Source organism: Terrapene carolina, unplaced genomic scaffold (genome assembly GCF_002925995.2).
Source record: "Terrapene carolina triunguis isolate 2854851 unplaced genomic scaffold, T_m_triunguis-2.0 Scaffold68, whole genome shotgun sequence".
NCBI classification, from domain to species: domain Eukaryota; kingdom Metazoa; phylum Chordata; order Testudines; family Emydidae; genus Terrapene; species Terrapene triunguis.
Genome location: NW_020664419.1, coordinates 2,168,588 through 2,187,804, shown reverse-complemented (window position 1 = coordinate 2,187,804; position 19,217 = coordinate 2,168,588). Strand labels below are relative to the sequence as shown.

The 19,217-nt window shown below is 50.4% G+C and overlaps 1 protein-coding gene across 1 annotated transcript in view; it reads left to right on the top strand.

Moving 5' to 3' along the window:
* The window catches only part of LOC112109471 (collagen alpha-1(XIV) chain-like), a 73,132-nt gene that overhangs the window by 39,104 nt on the left and 14,811 nt on the right, over positions 1–19,217 (top strand). Inside the window, exons 7-17 of the mRNA XM_029910818.1 lie at positions 788–904; positions 1,301–1,456; positions 2,951–3,067; positions 6,548–6,694; positions 7,464–7,583; positions 8,963–9,136; positions 9,973–10,001; positions 11,137–11,389; positions 12,210–12,347; positions 15,455–15,601; positions 16,416–16,535. Of these exons, the coding sequence (XP_029766678.1) occupies positions 788–904; positions 1,301–1,456; positions 2,951–3,067; positions 6,548–6,694; positions 7,464–7,583; positions 8,963–9,136; positions 9,973–10,001; positions 11,137–11,389; positions 12,210–12,347; positions 15,455–15,601; positions 16,416–16,535 (1,518 nt within the window). The remainder of the gene's footprint in view (positions 1–787; positions 905–1,300; positions 1,457–2,950; positions 3,068–6,547; positions 6,695–7,463; positions 7,584–8,962; positions 9,137–9,972; positions 10,002–11,136; positions 11,390–12,209; positions 12,348–15,454; positions 15,602–16,415; positions 16,536–19,217) is intronic.

Sequence of the window (19,217 nt, the reverse complement as noted above, 5' to 3'; positions counted from 1 at the left end):
TGGGGGATCTAGGGTGACCAGATGAGAGACGTGAAATATCGGGACGAGGGGGTTCCGGCGGAGCAAAAAAAAAAAAACCCCAAGAGACGGCGGCGGAGGAAAAAACAAAAGCAAAAAAAAATAAAAAAATTAAGAGCCGCTGGAGCATAGGAAAAATTCGTGGGGGCTGCGCACCCACCGGCAGCTCCCCGCCCCGCCCCCCTGCACCAGCTCGCCTCTGCTCCGCCTCCTGCCGCGTCCTGCTTCTCCTCCCTCCCTCCAGCACTTGCGCCGCCATACAGCTGATTAGCGCAAGCATGGGAGGGATAGGGGAGGAGGAGGAATGCGGCGTGCTTGGGGAAGAGGCGGGGCCAGGGCGGGGATTTGGAGAGGGATCCAATGGGGCAGTGAGGGGGCGGGGCTGGGGGTGGGGCAAGGGCGGGAATTTGGGGAGGGATCCAATGGGGGAGGGAGGGGCCGGAGTCGGGGTGGGGCCGGGGTGGAGTTGGGGCGGGGGGGAGCGCGAGCCCCCTCCACCTGTGCGCTGGAGGGCAAAATATCGGGACACTTTGTGTCCCGACCGAACGAACATCGGTCGGGACGCAGGACAAACAAGTAAATATCGGGACAGTCCCGATAAAATCGGGACGTCTGGTCACCCTAGGGGGATCTGATACTGTGAGAGAAGTGTCTGTTCACCGCTATGCCTTCACCTTTGGAGAACACGGGAGTTTCTCTTCTTTGTAGGGGGTCTTTGCTGTGAGGCAGCCCTGACCCTTAACCTTTGGGTCCCTTTTGTGTCTTCAAGCGCCCGTACCTCCAGTGACCAATTTCCGGGTCGTAGAAGAAGGACTCTCTAGCCTCAAGGTAGCCTGGACTCCTCCCCTGGGGAAGCTTGAAGGCTACAAGATCTACATGCCCAGATGTAAGTTGTGATCTGCTAGGTTTTCACACCAGCGTCAGGTATTTTCATGGAAGTCCTGATGCTTGGGAAAAGCAACGTCCCCACTTCCGGAGCTCTGTCCTCTAAGGCCCAGCCCTGGTATCACAATGCAGTGGGGATCCCATGGCATCGCTGATGTGTCTGTGTCACCCTGGGGCGACGAGGCGTTGGCCTCCCCTGGTGAGTTTGGCGTCTCTTGTAGAAAGCAGGGTAGTCCCACCAAGGCAGGGGCTTCCCTTTGCAAACCCAGACGGTACAATTCTGGGGCTGCCCCGCATCTAATTCTCTGACGCTGACAGTAGACTGGCAAATATGCCGCGCTCCTCTGTTCACAGGTGTCACTCACCAGGGTGTCCTATTTGGTTCTGGCCCCTACAGCAAACAGACCTGGGATGACCTATGAGCAGATTCTGGGCGGCGACGTCACCTCTCACGTGCTTGGCAACTTGCAGGAGGATAAAGAATATACTGTCAGTATCTATGCTGTGTTCCGCCAGGGCCCGAGCCAACCGGTGTCCACTACGGGGAGAACATGTAAGAGGTTTGATTGCTGAGGTGGCATTCTTAACTGCACTGGAAATCGGGCTCACGCCTGCTCTCCTTTGCACGCTTGCTCCTGCTCTGATGCTTGCCCCTGTGCACATGTATGCTTTTCTTTGCACGTTTGTTGTCATGCCTGTCCCCGTGCATATGTATGCTTTTCTTTGCTCGCTTATGCTGCTGTCATGCCTGTCTCTGTGCACACGTATGGTCTTCTTTGCACGCTCGCTTCTGCTCTCACGCCTGCCCCTCTGCTTAGGCATGCTCACACATGCTCATACACACTCTACGCCTATTCTTGCTCTCTCTGGCACACTCAGACCTGCTCTTCCAGTCATCCCAGTGCCCCTGCATGCTCCCCCCTGCTCCCACCCCCCATTCTTGCTCACATTCCCCGACACGCTCACGCGGGAGATTGCTCTCAACCGTTCAGCCTCCGTTCCAACCCATTCCATTTAATAAAGGCTCAGTCAGACTCTCCTCTCACTGTCTGAAGTCAAGGGAAGTGGCAGGTGTTTGACATTTTTGATGTCCAGCACTGGTTTAGCTGCCTTCATATGGACTTAGGAGCCTAACTTTAGGAACTGTTTTTTTAAAACTCTAGGCCATCGGGGTTACTTGAACCATCCCCTCCACTCCTCAGCAGTGACCTATTCTTGATGTTTCAGAGAAAGCCCCACCCCCTTCACTCCTTATAACTCCAAGCCCATCCTCAGAGCTAGGTGGGAAATGGTTTTCCCAGCCTGGGAAATGTTTTGAGATTTCTAAAATGTTTCCTGTCCCAAATCACTACATAAGGGGCTCGGCATGTCTGGTCTGAGGCCAGGGTCTAGAAGAGGGAAGCTAGCCCCGCCACAGCCTGTGCTGTGGAGAAAGAGGACTGCTCTGCTGACAACGTTCACTATAGCTAGTTGCTGTCTGGGCTGCGTGGCCCCGCCCTTCATCTGAGGGGGCAGGTCTATTGTTCATTTAGGCTCCACCCACCCACCCAGACTTCACATTTCACGAGCACTCAATTACATTGTTCCGGATCTTCCATTTCATGGAAGTCGTTGGGATTTATGCAGAGATTTACCCCCGCTGAGAGTCTGGCCTAGTGTTTAAAACAAGCAGCCTTCCCCTCTGCCCCCTCCCTTCATTTATCCACTCACCCTGTGTGCCTTGCTCTCTCTTTAAGCCCGGGCCTGCCCCCTGCCTGCAGATCTGTTGGCATCCCAGCACTCGGTGTAAATCAAACCAGATTGGCGCATCAGCGGTGTGGGCTAGAAAAAGCGACCGTGACAGCTCCAGCAGCTGGCGTGGCTGCAGCTTGGGCTCAGAGTGGCTGTTCCTGATGAGTGGACTACAGCCTTTTCCTAGATGCATTAAAACCGACAGGCTATGAGGGGACTCTTCGAAATCTCTCTCCCCGCTGGCTAATGTAGGCGGGAGGCAGCATGGGCTGTAATGTAGCTTCTCTGAAATGTCTCTTCCCTTTAACCCTTCCAGTGAAGCGCCTGCCAGTGAAAAGCATCTTGCTCCAGAATGAGACGACTGACACCATCCAGGCCAGGTGGACCTCAGTTAGGGGAGCATCAGGATACAGGCTCACCTGGGTGTCGGCAGGTACAGTCCCCAGGAACCAGAGGAGCGTGTTATTTTCATGATGCTCTGTTAGCAGCCTGCATCATTATTGGATCTGCTTTTGCTCTTGTCATCACCCCTGGGTGCAGGTTCCCACCCACGCTTCCCACAACGCAGCTTGGGATTAGAGACAGACCTGGTCAAAATCCTGACCCTAAACACCTGGGATCTGAATCCAGATCCAGATCTGAGTTTTGCACAGGGGTCTTTTCTCTGACCCTTGATTCAAACACCCTTTATGCTGTTCTTAGGGGGAGAAGTGTTAGAAATCCAGATTTTCTTATTTTATTTTTGTCCCGCAGGAAGGATGGTTTGGTGGTTAAAACAAAAAACAGGGAGTCAGGACACTTGCGTTCTCTTCCTGCCCTGTGACCGACTTCCCGGGTTGACCTAGGGCAAGTAACTTCTCCTCCGGGTGCCTCAACTTCCCTAGTTGTAAAATAGGGATAACACCACCATACAGGGGTGATTTAGTTGGGGATTGGCCCTGCTTTGAGCAGGAGGTTGGACTAGATGACCTCCTGAGGTCCCTTCCAACCCTGATATTCTATGATTCATTCAATGGTATCTCTGAAGCAATTTGAGATCCCCAGGTAGGAAGGTGCTTTAGGGCAGTGGTTCTCAACCAGGGGTCCGGGGCCCCTTGGGGGGCCACGAGCAGGTTTCAGGGGAGCTGCCAAGCAGGGCTGGCATTAGCCTCGCTGGGGCCCAGGGCAGAAAGCCGAAGCCCCATTGCATGGGGCTGAAGACCGGGGCCTTGAGCCCTGCCAGCCGGGGCTGAAGTCGAAGCTGGAGCAACCTAGCTTTGCGGGGACCCCTGTCACATGGAGCCCCAGGCAATTGCCCTGCTTGCTACCCCCTAACACCAGACCTGGCTTTTATATGCAGAAAACCAGTTATTGTGGCACAGGTGGGCCGTGGAGCTTTTATAGCATGTTGGGGGGCCTCAGAAAGAAAAAGGTTGAGAACCCCTGTTCTAGGGGAGGGTAAAGTAGCACCATTCCTGCTACTGTGTAATAAACTAGTAATGAATGGATTTCCAAAGTGCGAATAAACACCCCAAATTGCAGAGATTTAGCCAGTCCTCTCGTTTGGGTTTGGATCATTTGGCTGGAAATCAGGAGAGCAGGCACTTGTGGGTCAGGGATGGTCTTTTTTGTTCTGCGTTTGTACAGTGCCAAGGACTATGGGGCTCAGACCCATGGCTGGGAATACAAATAATAATCATTTCTTTTCCTTCTGGACTTGTTCCTTAAGAACAGGCTCTTGCGTGGTACTTCAGCCCCCCCAGAAATGCAGCAAAAGGTGTGTGCGTCTGTGTCTCTGTGTGTATTCCTGAGTTTCTTTAAATCTCAGGACTCCTGGGTCCTATTCCTGCTGATGCACTATGCGACCGTGGGCAAGTTACTTTACCTCTCAGTGCCTCCTTTTCCCCATTCGACAACTGGGGGGAAGGCTAGATGAACTGGCCAATGTATATGTGTCACTACTGCCCTCTGCTGGACGGAGTCAGAAAAGTTCTACTGTGTGTCATAGGCGCTGCATCGCGTTCCTAGCTAGAGGGCTATTTGTGTGTGTGTGTGCGTCCATCGTATCCATTGTCCGTAATCAAATCCAACCCCCGCAAATTTTCCTGACACACAACTTTGTGGCGGACCCCCAGAAGGGAACGGGAGCATTGGGCGTTGTCGTCGTAACTCATACACATTCGCCCCTTTGGGGATTAATACAACAGGGGTCGTTTTCCCACCCTGCTTGTAGAACGCTGGTGTGAGGGATAATTCTACACTGCAGTGTTCATCCCAGGGAACGTGTTTCCCTGGACCGGGCTGATTGTTCTTTCCCATTTTCCAAGACAGAGAATAGATTAAAATAGCTGCTCATGTGGAGGGTGTGTTGGTGGAGCAAGGATACCACTGGCACAGACAGGAAAATGAGGAGATGGCACCCTCTAGTGGCTGAACTAAGAATAGCCACCGTTGGCTTTACGCATGCAAGAAGAATGAATGACGCAGTAACTTTTAAGAGTCATGGAAATGTGAGATTTGCCTATCTCCTTCCAGCTAAGACAGGATTGTCCCCTGCAGATCAAATAGCGTTTTAGGCTGAGCATGCTTTGCGTTTTGTGATATTCCCTGGAGGAGAGGAGCTGACCCTGTCCCATCCTTCCCAGAGCTCCACAGATATTCCCAGCCCTGCTCTGTCCCCCCAACCTCAACTTCCTGCCTTGGGGTAGCCATCCGTCGTCCAGCCAAGTGAGATGGCAGAGGACTCCCTTGAGAGCCCGTGAACAGCACTGCCCCCAGCTGGGCCCCTTTCGAAGCAGACAGGCTTCCCCCCTTCTTCCAACAGGAGTGAAGCCTGTTACCTGCCCAATCACATGCAGCTGTTTGTACTTTGCTGGTTTGGTTCATTCTCCTTGTGCCATTGGGGCACCCTAATGACTGACTGGCCCCCGGGAAGTTTGGGGGGGGAACAAAGCTGCCATATGTCATTGTTGTTATTTAACGTGATTTTAGTCAATAGGTCAATAACGTGCCATCGCTGGTAATTAGTAACAATGGTCAATGATGGGATATTAAAAGTTACTACAGAGAACTTTTTTCCGGATGGTCTGGCTGGAGAATCTTGCTCGCATGCTCGGGGTTCAGCTGATCGCCATATTTGGGGTCGGGAAGGAATTTTCCTCCAGGGTAGATTGGCAGAGGCCCTGGAGGTTTTTCGCCTTCCTCCGCAGCATGGGGCAGGGGTCGCTTGCTGGAGGATTCTCTGCGACTTGAAGTCTTTAAATTATGATTTGGGGACTTCAACAGGCGAGTCAAGGGAGAAAATTATTCCAAGAGTGGGTGGGTCAGCTTTTGTGGCCTGCATCATGCAGGAGGTCAGACTAGATGATCATAATGGTCCCTTCTGACCTTAAAGTCTATGAGTCTATGTTTACAGTAGAGCCTCTAAGCCCCAAGCGAGATCAGGGCCCCATTATGACAGGACCTGGACATTCAGCCCCTGCCCTGAAGAGCTGACAATCTACATGCATGAGACAGAGAAAAGAAATATGATCATCTCCATGTTATAGTTGGGGAAACTGAGGCACAGAGCAACTGGCCTGCCCAGCCAGTGTAGAGCTGGGGGGAGAAATCTGCACCCCACCCCAATCCTAAGGGGCAGGACCCAGGGAGGCTGTAGCAGGGGCCGGAATTGAACCTAGAACCTGAGTCCCCATCTCGGGCCTTCACCACAAGACCAGCCTTCCTCTTCTTTCTTTCCTACCTGAGCTGAACACGTGTTAGGGTGACCACCGATGGGTCTGACTGTTGGTCGGTGTGAGGCATTTAATTGGTGGTGTCCTGCATGCTGTATTCTGGGGGGGCGTGGGAAAGGAAGGGGGGAACCAGTCACAGGTGAGTGTCCCTCGAGAGCTAGACCTGGGCGTATCCAGCTGTTGTCTCCTCTCCGGCGCAGAGGGCAGTGTTGAGACCGTGAACCTGGACGACACTTGTACTGACTACATGATCCCGGGGCTGCAGCCTGGGCTGGAATACACCATCACCGTCAACCCCATCTTTGGGGACATGGAGGGGCCCGTGGTGAGCAGCAAGGCAACCACTCGTAAGTGTCCTGGGGTGGGCCAGCGGGAGGGGAAAGGCCTGGGAGGGCAAGTGGATGCGATCATTCAGTTCAGGTAGGCGAGACCTCGGGCATAGAAAGAAGAGGGACTGGGGGTAGGTGGGCAGCGAAGGAGGGAGTCAAAGGGGCTGAACGGGCGGCTGGGGACATGGGGGTGGGAGAAGCCTAGTAGCGCTGCTGCCCAGGAAGATAGTCGAAGGACACGTATGGGGAAGGAAGCCTATGGAGTCACAGGACTCCCTCTGGGGATGCCTGGCCTCGTTTCCAGAGCAGGGGATGGGGAGCCAGGAAATGTGGGGTCTAGCTCTGCCGCTGACTTGCTGGTGAACGGGGGGCAAGTCATTTTGCCTCTCTGTGCCTCAGTTTCCCTATCAGGAATACTGGGGGTGATGTTAGTTATCTTCCTTTATGGAGTGCTGTGGTGGTGCTCAGATGCCACGGTGATGGGTGGCAGTGTAAACCTCTAAAATAGATGATCAGCCAGGCTGATCCCTGTGTTGCCTGTACCCAGGTTGGCTCGCAGGTCTTCCAGTCACACACAGCCACCTCCTAGCCAGTATCACCCATGGCTGACAACCTCCCTCTGGTCTCAGATGCATAGAGCAGCCTGGTGCATTGTGGTTTTCCTTAGGTTCCTTAGGACCTGATCCAAGTCCCCCTGAATTCAATGGGAGACTTTCCACTGCTATTGCATCCGTCAGACCCATAACCCGTTCCGCTTACCCACGCTACTCGGCTCTCTTTCTTAAAGTGGCATCGAGCGCTGTGCAGACCCTGAAAGTGTCCGACGTAACAATCAACTCTGCCCTGCTGTCCTGGAATTCAGTGGCTGGGGCCACTGGGTACAGAGTGGCTTGGGGCCCTACTCCAGGTAAGCTAGCGTTTATTGAGCCCGTAGCGCGGACAGCCCCCCTCCACCCAGCATTTAATGCAGCGCCAAAGCTGGAACAGCGAGCACATAAAACCAGGGAATGGCAGACGTCGAGGCAGCTCCGGCACTGGTCACTTGCCTACGTTGCACAACCCTAGGGTTGCTAACTTTCGAATGTCACAAAACCAAACACCCTAGCCCCACCCCTTCCCCAAGCCCCTCCCCTGCCACTCACTACATTCCCCCTCCCTCGGTGGCTCGGTCTCCCCCACCCTTACCCACTTTCACTCGGTTGGGGCAGGGGCTTGGGGTGTGTGAGAGGGTGAGGGCTCCGCCTGGGGGGTGCGGGCTCTGGTGTGGGGCTGGGGCTGAGGGATTCAGAGTGCAGGAGGGGGCTGCGGGTTGAGGCAGGGGGTTGGAGTACAGGAGGGGGTGAGGGCTCTGGGCTGGGGCTTGGGATGAGGGCTTTGGGGTGCAGGAGGGGGCTCCAGGTTCGGGGGGTCTCAGGGCTGGGGCTCGGGGTTGGGGCACGGGCTTACCTCGGGCGGCTCTGGGTCAGCGGCGCTAAGGCAGGCTGCCTGCCTGTCCTGACACCGCCTTGCGCATGCCCCGGACGTGGCCAGCTGGTCCGACACTAGTAGGCGGGGGAGGGGGCAGGCTCCGCGCGCTGCTCTCATCCGCCAATGGAAGTGCGTGGCCATTTGCTCGGGGCAGGGGCAGTGCGAGGAACCCTGTAGCCCCCCCCATGCCTAGAACCCGGACCTGCTGGCCGCTTCCGGGGGGCAGCACAGTACCAGGACAGGCAGGGGCTAGCCTGCCTTAGACGCGCAGCACCGTCGACCGGACCTTTAACGGCCCGGTCGGTGGTGCCTACCGGAGCCACCATGGTCCCTTTTCGACCAAGTGTTCTGGTCGAAAACCAGACACCTGGTCACCCTACGACAACCCACATGCATCGGGGCAGGGAGCTCGTTTCACTGCCGGTCCTTTGGGCCCAATTCTCAGTTCCATTAAGGGCCCATTTGGCTGCTCTGGCAGCAGAAAAGCTGTACAAAAGTGTTTTGATTCCCTTGCTGATGTTTTGTAAAGGTACCTTCAGCAAGAGCAAAAAAACCAAAGCGTTTGATTCTGCAAAGGCAGCGTGGTCTAACCCATTCGGTCCGGGCTTTCCTCTTGCTTCCTGGAGGCTGGATTGGTAGAAATCCAGGTCTTTGAACGTCTCTGGCCTGCGTTATACAGGAGGACGGATTAGATTGTCAGAGTGACCCTTTCTGGCCTTAATATCTATTAACTTTACTCGCCGGCTCCCAGTCTTCCTCCCGCCTGCTCCACCTGCCAACATTGTTTACTCTTCGGCTTCTCTTTCTTCCCGCCAAAAGAATTCTTCCACAAAGACCGACCACGGCAGCTGGCTCTGAACAGCTCCACCACAGCCTACCAGCTCCGAAACCTGGCCCACGACAGCGAGTATGTGATTTCCCTCTATGTGCTCTTTGGCTCGGCAGAGGGGCCTGGAATCACCGCTTCAGCCAGGACGTGTGAGTATACGCATGGTGCGGAAGTGGTGCCTCTCCTTGCCCGGGGAGCTCAGGTGCCCGGTACATACTGACAATACAGAGAGCACCAAAGGGCACTGGAGACGCAAGTTTAACCTCTTGTGATCCGAGCCTTTCACTCCAAAGCGTTATACAAACTAGCTGTACCCCTGCCTCTGGAATGCAGCCACCTCTGGGGTAGAACATGACAACTTTAACACCACAGAGCAGCAATACACCACAGTCTGGGACACAAACAGAGGAAAAATACTATAGCTAACTGAAATGTAGGGACAATTGACAGAACATGCCAGTGTTGGAATTTGACTCTGGGGTAACACCCATTCTCTTGTGAAAAGAGCAATGGATCAAGTATGGCCAGGACTTTTGTTTTATATTTCTTCCAAAAGGCAACACCACATCCAGCAGTACAGAGCCTCTTAATGCCCTGGCGGGGCATTGGGCTCAGTACCTTGCCAGCTACTGAGTCACCAGTAATACTCCCTGCAGTAACCCAGACTTCCTTTGGCTGTCTCCCAGCCAGCTTCTGACCCACTTAATCCGACGAAGCTTGTGTGTCTCAGCGGTGTTCCAGTGAAGGCAATGGAGCTACGCTGATTTACACCAGCTGAGGATCTGGCCCATGATTTCACAAGAAGGATATCAGCGGGACTGTATCCCTGGCTGACCTACAGCAGCGCAAAGATAAGATCGCCACCATGTCCTTTGAAAGTCACTGTTCCCTAAAAGTCACTCCCCCCGGCGCTGTTAGCAGTGAGAACCCTGAGAGGCGCTGGCATTTACTGAGCACATTCCTAATCAAGACATCAGCTAACGTCACTTTCCCCTGGCAGCGCCGCTTGGCTACATGTCCAATTTCAAGGTAACTTCCTACACGAGCACATCCATCTCCCTTGCATGGAGTGCCGCAGCTGCAGCCACCGGATACCGAATCTCCTGGAGCCCAGAGGGAGCGGGCAGAGGTGAGTGCAGATCGGGCGCCGTGATTTGCTTTTGTTTGATGTGTGTAGAGGACGTTCAAACAAGCTGGCGATGCAGGGTGTCTGCCCCCATGGAATATTGCCTGGCCACAGGAGATTGCTTTATTCTAGTTCTCTGGGCCTGCACGGCCGATATCTGCAGAGCTAATGCTCTGAATTTCTGGTGATGGGTGTGAAAAAGCAGCCTGTGCCAGGCTGTGTGTGTTACTGCCAGAAGGGTTTGAACCTTCAACCCTCAGTGCTAAAAACATGAGCATCCACCAGCTGATCTGAAGGACAGAGACCTCTAGGGTTTAGCTATAGCTCAGGGGTTCTCAAAATGAGGGTCTGGACCCCTCAGGGGGTCACGATGTTATTACATGGGGGGTCGCAAGCTGTCAGCCTCCATCCCAAACCCCGCTTTGCCGCCAGCATTTATAATGGTGTTAAATATATTAAAAAGTGTTTTTAATTTATAAGGGGGGTCGCACTCAGAGGCTTGCTATGTGAAAGGGGTCACCAGTACAAAAGTTTGAGAATCACTGCTACAGCTGACTCATTAATCTCATGCGTGGACCAGCCACTAGAGGGGGACAAAGATCCACATGCGCCAAATGTAGTTTACATGAGCTCCCCCTTGTGGCCACCAGAGTAGCTGTGATTTGTGAATATGTCAGGGATTGCGGTCTTGTCTTAATTGGTTTGGGAAATCTTTGGGCCATCGTCTCTTACTCTATTCGTAGAGGAATCAAGTGTTGTCCTCGAGGAATCCCATTCATTCCAGGGGGTGTTCCCCAGTGGAGATTTTGGTGGGTTTCCAGACTATTTATGCCACTGATGACTTCTGGGCCTGTTGCCAGTCCAAGGCCAAGGGGGATGTGGCTACAGGGTACGAGGGCTAGCTGTCGGGAAACCTTTCCTCATTCAGCCTCCATTTGCCTTTGTTCAGTTGAATCCCTACCCTCCTACTTCTCATCCCTGGTGCTTCTCTAAATGACTCGCTTCCCCCCACAACTTTGTGTTTACCCCCTTCCCCAGAGAGCCTCGGAAATAACACTACTGGGAGGAAAAGTGGTACCCTTTGGAGAAGATCCACTGTTCTTGGTGAATTATATGCACTGTGGTGTCCTTGTCCTTTCAGGAAGAGGAGTTGCCAAGAGCCAGTACCTGGGCAGCAAGGGGCTTGCTTATCACATTGAGCATTTGCTGCCTAATACCCACTATACACTTGGTGTTCGCGCTATGTTCAACAAGTCCGAGGGACCAGAAGTGACTCTCACTCACCGTACTGGTGAGTTCTGCTGTAATGACCCTGTCTTGCATGGGACAGCATGGTTGGAACCTACCACCTTCAGCAGAGACCTTTGCCACTTGAACTAAAGGAGCAGCCCTGTTAACTTGCAGCAGTAGAAGACTGTTATCCTTGAGCGGGATGCAACACACATTCTGCCAGTGTGTTATGCTATCCCTGCCTAAATAGGCAGGGCTGGATTTAGGCCTTTGGGAACACTCAGTAACATTATACATGGGGACCCAAATCTTTCGGTCTCTCTCTCTTGTCCAGCTCAGTTCAGCAGCAGGCCCTGTTGTTCCTTGTGGGATCTGGAAAAGCCCTGCAAATTGCCCCTCCTTCCTTTATGGCAGACGTCACGTGTTTCCAAGGCTCCTTTGTGTGTGAGTGAGAATGCCCCTAGAGCGTGCAGGGCTGAAGACCTGCTGTGTTTGGAACAACTGGATTTTGAAACCCATGGGTAATATTTTGAGGCTGGTGTATAGCAAAACCTCATTATAATGTTCTCTAGCCTTTCTTCTTTTTGAACCCAATGGGGGAACTCCCTGTAGAAAAGTTGGTCTGTTGATAAGGCATTAAGTGAGATATGCCCAGAGGGTGTATACCTGCTGCTTCTGGTGAGGATCATGTGAGATCAGGGATATAGCCCTGGGCGTACCATGGGCTAGACTCTGATACTCTGACTCACAGTGAGTAGCACCTTTCTCCAGGCATAGAACCACTGACCTCAGCAGGTTTAGTCATGGAGTGGGGTGTCATTCAGTGGCCGGAAAGATATCGGAATCTGACTCTTATCTCCATATTTCATTCATTTTTGCAGCCTCGCTCGCAGACTCAAGCCCTATCCAGACCGTCCGGGATTTGCGGATCGTTGACATTGGAGTAAACAGCTTGAAGGTCTCCTGGAAAAGGACCCCGGGCGTAACGCACTATAAGATATCCTGGGTCCCGTTCAGTGGTAGGCATCCTACTCCATCGGCCATATAAAGTCTAGTGAGAGAGCGCCGGGGGTCCCTGGTACTCTGGAGGTAGCTCTCAGCTCAGTGTTCCCGTGCCTCTTCTCACAGGTGCTCGAGGACAGACTATAAACTGGCAGAGTGGGGTCAATGCTTCTAGGAAACTTGGGGTCCACACCCAGGCTCGTAAGAGTGGGCTGAACGCCTGGCATGGGGCATAGATTCATAGATTCATAGATTCATAGATTCTAGGACTGGAAGGGACCTCGAGAGGTCATCGAGTCCAGTCCCCTGCCCGCATGGCAGGACCAAATACTGTCTAGACCATCCCTGATAGACATTTATCTAACCTACTCTTAAATAGAGCATCTTTTGTTCTTCTCTTGTGCTCGTGGTAACTTGGTTTTATAACCATGGTCCCTGGAGGAAAAGCTCCTCCTGGCTGCACCTGGCTTTTTGGCTTCTGCTCAGTTATTCCACCAGCTCACAAGTATGTTTGTGTGTTGCTGGATGGGAGGGCGTCCTGGGCCTGGATGGGTGTTTTCAACCATGGAAGGGGCCCGAAAAGGATTCTGCCCTTTCTCCCTTTCACTGCTGCTTGGCATAGGCTTTAGAGGATAGGATTAATATTAAAAATGATCTGGACAAACTGGAGAAATGGTCTGAAGTAAATAGGATGAAATTCAATAAGGACAAATGCAAAGTCCTCCACTTAGGAAGGAACAATCAGTTGCAGACATACAAAATGGGAAATGACTGCCTAGGAAAGAGTACTGCGGAAAGGGATCTGGGTGCCTCTCAATGACTCGTGTCATAGTGGATCACAGCTAAATATGAGTCAACATTGTAACACTGTTGCAAAAGAACCCCCAAACCCTCCATTCTGGGATGTATTAGCAGGAGTGTTGTAAGCAAGACAGAAGCAGTAATTCTTCCGCTCTACTCCCCACTGATTAGGCCTCAACTGGAGTATTGTGTGCAGTTCTGGGTGCCACATTTCAGAAAATATGTAGACAAATTGGAGAAAGTCCAGAGATTAAACGATTAAAGGTCTAGAAAACATGCCCTGTCAGGGAAGATTGAAAACATTGGGTTTGTTTAGTCTGGAGAAGAGAAGACTGAGAGGGGACATGATAACAGTTTTCAAGTACATAAAAGGTTGTTACAAGGAGGAGGGAGAAAAATTGTTCTCCTTAACCTCTGAGAATAGGGCAAGAAGCAATGGGCTTAAATTGCAGCCAGGGAGGTTTAGGTTGGACATTAGGAAAAACTTTCTAACTGTCAGGGTGGCCAAGCACCGGAATAAATTGCCTAGGGAGGTTGTGGACTCTCCATCACTGGAGATGTTTAAGAGCAGGTTAGACAAACACCTGTTAGGGATGATCTAGATAATACTTAGTCCTGCCATGAGTGCAGGGGACTGGACTAGATGACCCCTCAAAGTCCCTTCCAGTCCTATGATTCTATAATCCAGGCTGCAAGCCCAGTGGATGCTCAGGAGGCTGCATGTCTGCAAAGCACAATCCCTGGAGCGTGATGGTCAGTCCTTCTGGCTGGGAGGAGCCAGCCATGGCTAGCTCCAGAGTACGTCACCCTTGCTCCTGAGACAGCCATGGCATCAGGGAGAGACATAAGGTATTTCTCCCTCTCTTTGCAATCTAGTCTTGCCAGATGGGAGGAGTGAGAGCTCCCGGTTCTGCACCCAACCTCCTCAGCTCTCCTCAGCACACCCTCCTGGTCCCAGTCCAGTCTACACACCTCCACCATCAATCAATGAGTGGCCAAACAGGCCATAGGAGTAGCTCCCTGGACCATCCCATCTCTCCTGGCAGCCTCTCCAGGGTCTATCTCCCATTCTGAGGGTATGTCTACACTGCAGTCACGGAGCATAATTGCTGCTTGTGTAGACATGCCTGTGTTTAATCCAGATCAAGCACCAGAACAGTGAAGCCATGTCAGAGCCCATTAGCTATGCCAGGAATTTCCTAGTGTTCTTGATGGGCTGATAGAGCCTGCACTAAACCATGCGCTGCCACAGCTTCACTGCTCTGGTACTGGAGCTAGCTAGATTAAATCTAGCTTGGAATGTCTATGATACACCCTTGGCGGGGCTGGCAGGTGGGAGACCTCCATTATCTGCTGCTTCAAGCTTTCTTCTGAGCTGCTGTTTTGCACAAGTTGCATTTCCTGGCATGCAGGAGGTGAGTGCAGGAGAAAAAACTTTGCAGACCCAATTCTAGATCCTTTTCGTTGCATTTTTCCAAACTATGATTGAAATGTTCTGTGTCACCAAGTACGAGCTTTATGGAATGAACGTCTGGCCTCTTCAAAGACCCATCTTGGGATTTATTTAAGCAATTGTTCTAAAAACGTACAAAGGAATGAACTTCTGCAAATGCCTCGTTTTTAAACATAGAAGATGATCAATGACATTTTGGGGTTAAAATTGCCATGAAAAGTTTCAGGACACGATTTTTCATAAAAAGTTCCCAATCTAGGAAAAAGGGAATTTTTTTGATGCAAAAAATGGCTATCTTTTTTTTTTCCCCATGAAAGCCCAACTTTCTGATTTCTTAGGAGCCTCCCGACTCTTGACAATTTTGCGCAGCGTTGAAAATAACTCAACCTCCACATTAAACAGGAAGAGCCTTAAGGCTGGGTTATTGATGGGTTTCTCTCTTTACCAGCTAGTACACCCACATATTGGTAAGGAGGGGCAAACTAAGGGGGTATGGGAAAAGCACAGCTGCCCCCTGTCTGCTAACAAGAGAACTCCCGCATTGCCCCTTGACTTGGACCAGCTCTGTCCTTATTCTTTGGCTGGGTGGTCCAATAGATAGAGCATTACACTGGGAGCCGTGAGTCCTGGTTCTATTCCCAGCTGTCCCACTGATGCATTATGTGACCTTGTGCAAATCACTTAAGTTCCCTCTGCCTCAGCTTCTCCAGCTGTAAAATGAGGATAATAACACTCCTTCTCCTTTACCAAGTGTTTTGAGATCTATGGATGAAAAGGACTGTAAAGATCATGCTCGCTACAGGAAGCATTATGACTTTCTCCTGTCATTATCACAAACTCTTCTGTTTTTTTATTGTTGTTATTAATTAGGTGGCTTGGAAACCTCACAGATCGTTCCAGCAGAGATCATATTTTTCACAATTATTAAGCTGCAGGAGAGCACTACGTACACCATCCGTGTGTCTTCAATGATCCGGGAACGGGAGGGAAGCCCAGTGCTTCTGACTGCCAAAACACGTGAGTACCTAGGAGACATGGGCAGACACCACTATATAATGTCACCACTGCAACTGGGAAGTAGATCTGTTCAGGCTGACACTTCTGTGCTCATCTCAAAGTATCAAGAGTTTGGGATCAATTCGGAGAAACAACCTAAAGCGTAGGGATCATATGCTACAGCTGAATCTAAAGTATCTACAACCTAAAGCGTAGGGATCATATGCTACAGCTGAATCTAAAGTATCTACAACCTAAAGCGTAGGGATCATATGCTACAGTAAATCAGCATAGCGCCATTGGTTTTGGTACAGCTACATTGATCTCCACGAGCTAAGGATCTGGCCCAAGATGCTTACTTGGATTTATGGAGTACCATGCTGTTGGAATCATTCCCTCGCTCTGTTCCTATATACGCTGCTAGTGAGGCAGGCTGAATGTCAGTATCGCAGCTGGCCCGTGGGTAGGATCCTGGAGCTGATAACCAGCTGGCAGGAATTTCCCACCCACGTGTGGCCTGGCACAATTGGCCAGGTGCAGTCTGGATAGTTTGGATCTTCCTCTGAAGTATTTAGCAGAGGCCATGCCAGAGACAAGATACCAAACTCAACAGGCCAGCCATCTGTTTCATTTCTGTAATGACTATCTGGAATTTTTGCCATTGATTTCAATGGGTCCAGGATTCCACCCTTGTATAGTGTGTGTGTCTGTTTCCTTCTGGCCCGGTGAAATTCAGTAGATTCTCCCTCTCGAGCTCTTTTGTCTCATGCCATCGATTTAAGCGTTTACACAGCAGCAAACAATCATTGTTTCTTTTCTCTTTCTTTTTAAATAGTGGGTTTGCCCAAAGTGACTCAGTTTGCAGTTCAGGAGAGCACGGAAAACAGCGTTTTGTTGAGCTGGACGGGTGTTCCGGGGGCATCAGCATATTTATTAACATGGCGCCTGGCATCAGGTAACGGCTCTTCGGTGTCATTGATGAATGGCTGTGGGTAAGGAGAGCTAATGTAAGGAAAGAAGAAGAGAATGTGAGGTGGGGAGAGTGGTAGAGGGTTAGAAAGATCCTGGGAAGGGCCATATTGCCACAATATCACATCTTCACTATTCTTTGGTTCCCCTTGCTCGGCCAGTTATTAGTTCACGACAACATAGGAATTGCCAGACCAGATCCGCCCTAAGGTCCATTTAATCCAGTGTCCTGTCTCTGACAGTGGCAAGAGTGCTCCAGAGGAAGGTGCATGGAACCCCATCATGGATTAAACCATCTTCAGAGGAAGTGTCTTCCTAACCCGGACAATCAGTGGCTGGATTATGCGCTGAAGCATCGAGATTTATATCCCTGATCTTTTTCTAATCCAATTTAATGCCACTGTGGATGTTCTCATTATCCATATAAATGCCTGATCCTTCTTTTGAATCCTGCTAAGCTCTTTCCCTCTTACATCATTCATTTCCCTCCGAGAAATAAGAATCTTGTCTGGTAGTGAGAGCAGAGGACTGAGACTCTGGACTCTCCCCACAATGCCACTCTTCCTGTGTGACCTTGGATGAGTCATCTCTGGGCCTCAGTTTCCTAATAAATACTGGGAGTGATGATGCCTACCCTACAAGGGTGTTGAGAGACTTAACTGGTCTAAAATTTGTACAGTGCATTGAGATCCTTATGTGGAAGGTGCTCTGGAGATGAGAGTTTCTGAGTACCCACATCTCCCACTCCCGTCAGTGCTCAAGCAGTTTTCCCTCTAGTTTTTTCCATCCATGTGCAGAATGAATTTTCTGTGCACCATATTGAGATAATGTGGGCATGTGCACCAAAACCAAAAACCTAGATACAATATATAGTTTAAAAAAGTTACCATAGGGATAATTACTCCAGCCAGGACAGATTAGGCATTTTAGGACTCACTACCCAAAGAATTAAATTTAAGCATAAGAGAGAAATAAAAATTATGAAATGCACAGACCAGTCAAAAAACTGAAATAACACACTTTGAAAGAAGTATTGAGAAGTAACAACAACAATAGTACAAGTATGTGTTGGGAGGTGAGTGTGAAAGACAGAGTGTGTGAGTGAGACAGAGACACACACACTCTGTGTGTGTGTGTGTGTGTGTGTGTGTGTGTGAGAGAGAGACGAATTGCGCATCTTAGAGGGAATTTAGGTGCTCAGCACCTCTTTCAGTTTTGCCTTCTTTCAGTAGTTTTCTCGAAGGCAACGGCTTTCAATCTTTTTTCATTTGTGGACCCCTAAAAATTTTTGAAGGGAGGTGTGGACCCCTTTGGAAATCTTAGATATAGTCTGCGGATCCTCAGGGGTCTGCGGACCACAGGTTGAAAACTACCGCTCTAAGGACTCTACTAGGTTTGAAAGGCATGATTTCCCTTTACGGAAAAGTCACTGTGGTGTGATCCTAGCAAGTTGTCATCCAAATGCTGCAATATTCTGGCCTTGGACTTCCATCTATTTCCCCACCCCTGGGAAGAGTAATCAAAATAAACCCATAAGATGGACTGTGTTACCAATCTGAAACTGGTTCCAGTGTGTCTCTCCTCCTGCATGTGCATTACAGTAACGGAGGGGAAACTTAGAGAGGACATTACCTGCATTGAAGATCAGCAACGCTGCACTCCATATTTAACCAGCGAATCTTTCTTCTAACTCTACTGCCTAGGTCAAGGATTCATAGAGTTTAAGGCCAGAAGGAACTGTTGTGATCATCTAGTCTGACCTCCTGCATAACATGGGTCATAGAATTTCACCCAGTAGTTCCTGAAGATAAGGGAACTAGTCATCCCTCCTTGCACTGATCTGCTTCAAATCCACCTCCAAGCTCACAGATACGCAGCTATCTGTGACTCAGCCACTCTATACTCCAAGAATATGGAAATTACAGGATTTGAAAAGACTGTGTCGGCCTCCCCATTAATAAAACAAGGCAGTTGTTAAGGAAGTTCAACTTCAGCCTTTGCCCGTGAGGCATCATGTTCCAATTAGAGATGGGCCTGAACCCACCCTCTCCCCTTCCAGACCTGAATAACCCCAAACTTTAGATCCATACATTAAGGATCATTGGGATTCTCGAATCTGACCTCCATTGGTTTTCCTGAATTAATCCTTGCTTCAAGTCCAGTAGCTGAGTTTCAACTAGAGCAGATCTTTGAGGGAACCGCCCCCCCATCCAATCATGATTAAACAATTTCCAGTGATGGAGAACACACTCAGCCCTTGGTAAATTGTTCCAACAGTGCCCTCACTGTTAGAAAAAATGCTCCTTATTTCCAGTCATTGGATCTTGTTTCACCTCCCTGATAATGCGATTCTTTTCCCTGCATGTTATAGATAGGTGCTTATGGAGCTTGACATCCTGTTCTCTAGACACCAACAAGTATCCCGTCTTACGTTTTATCTGTTAGGACAGTGATCCATGAGCATTGAAGATCATTTGCTTCCAAGTTTTCTGTGTCTCAGAAACAGATAATGCCATTTTTGATAGCATGCTACTCCTCCTCCCTTTTTGCCCTCTCGAGCCTTCTTAAATAGATTATAACCATTGTATCTGGAAAGATAATGGAACAAATAATTAAGCAATCAATTTGCAAACATGTGGAAGATAATATGATGATAAGTAACAGTCAG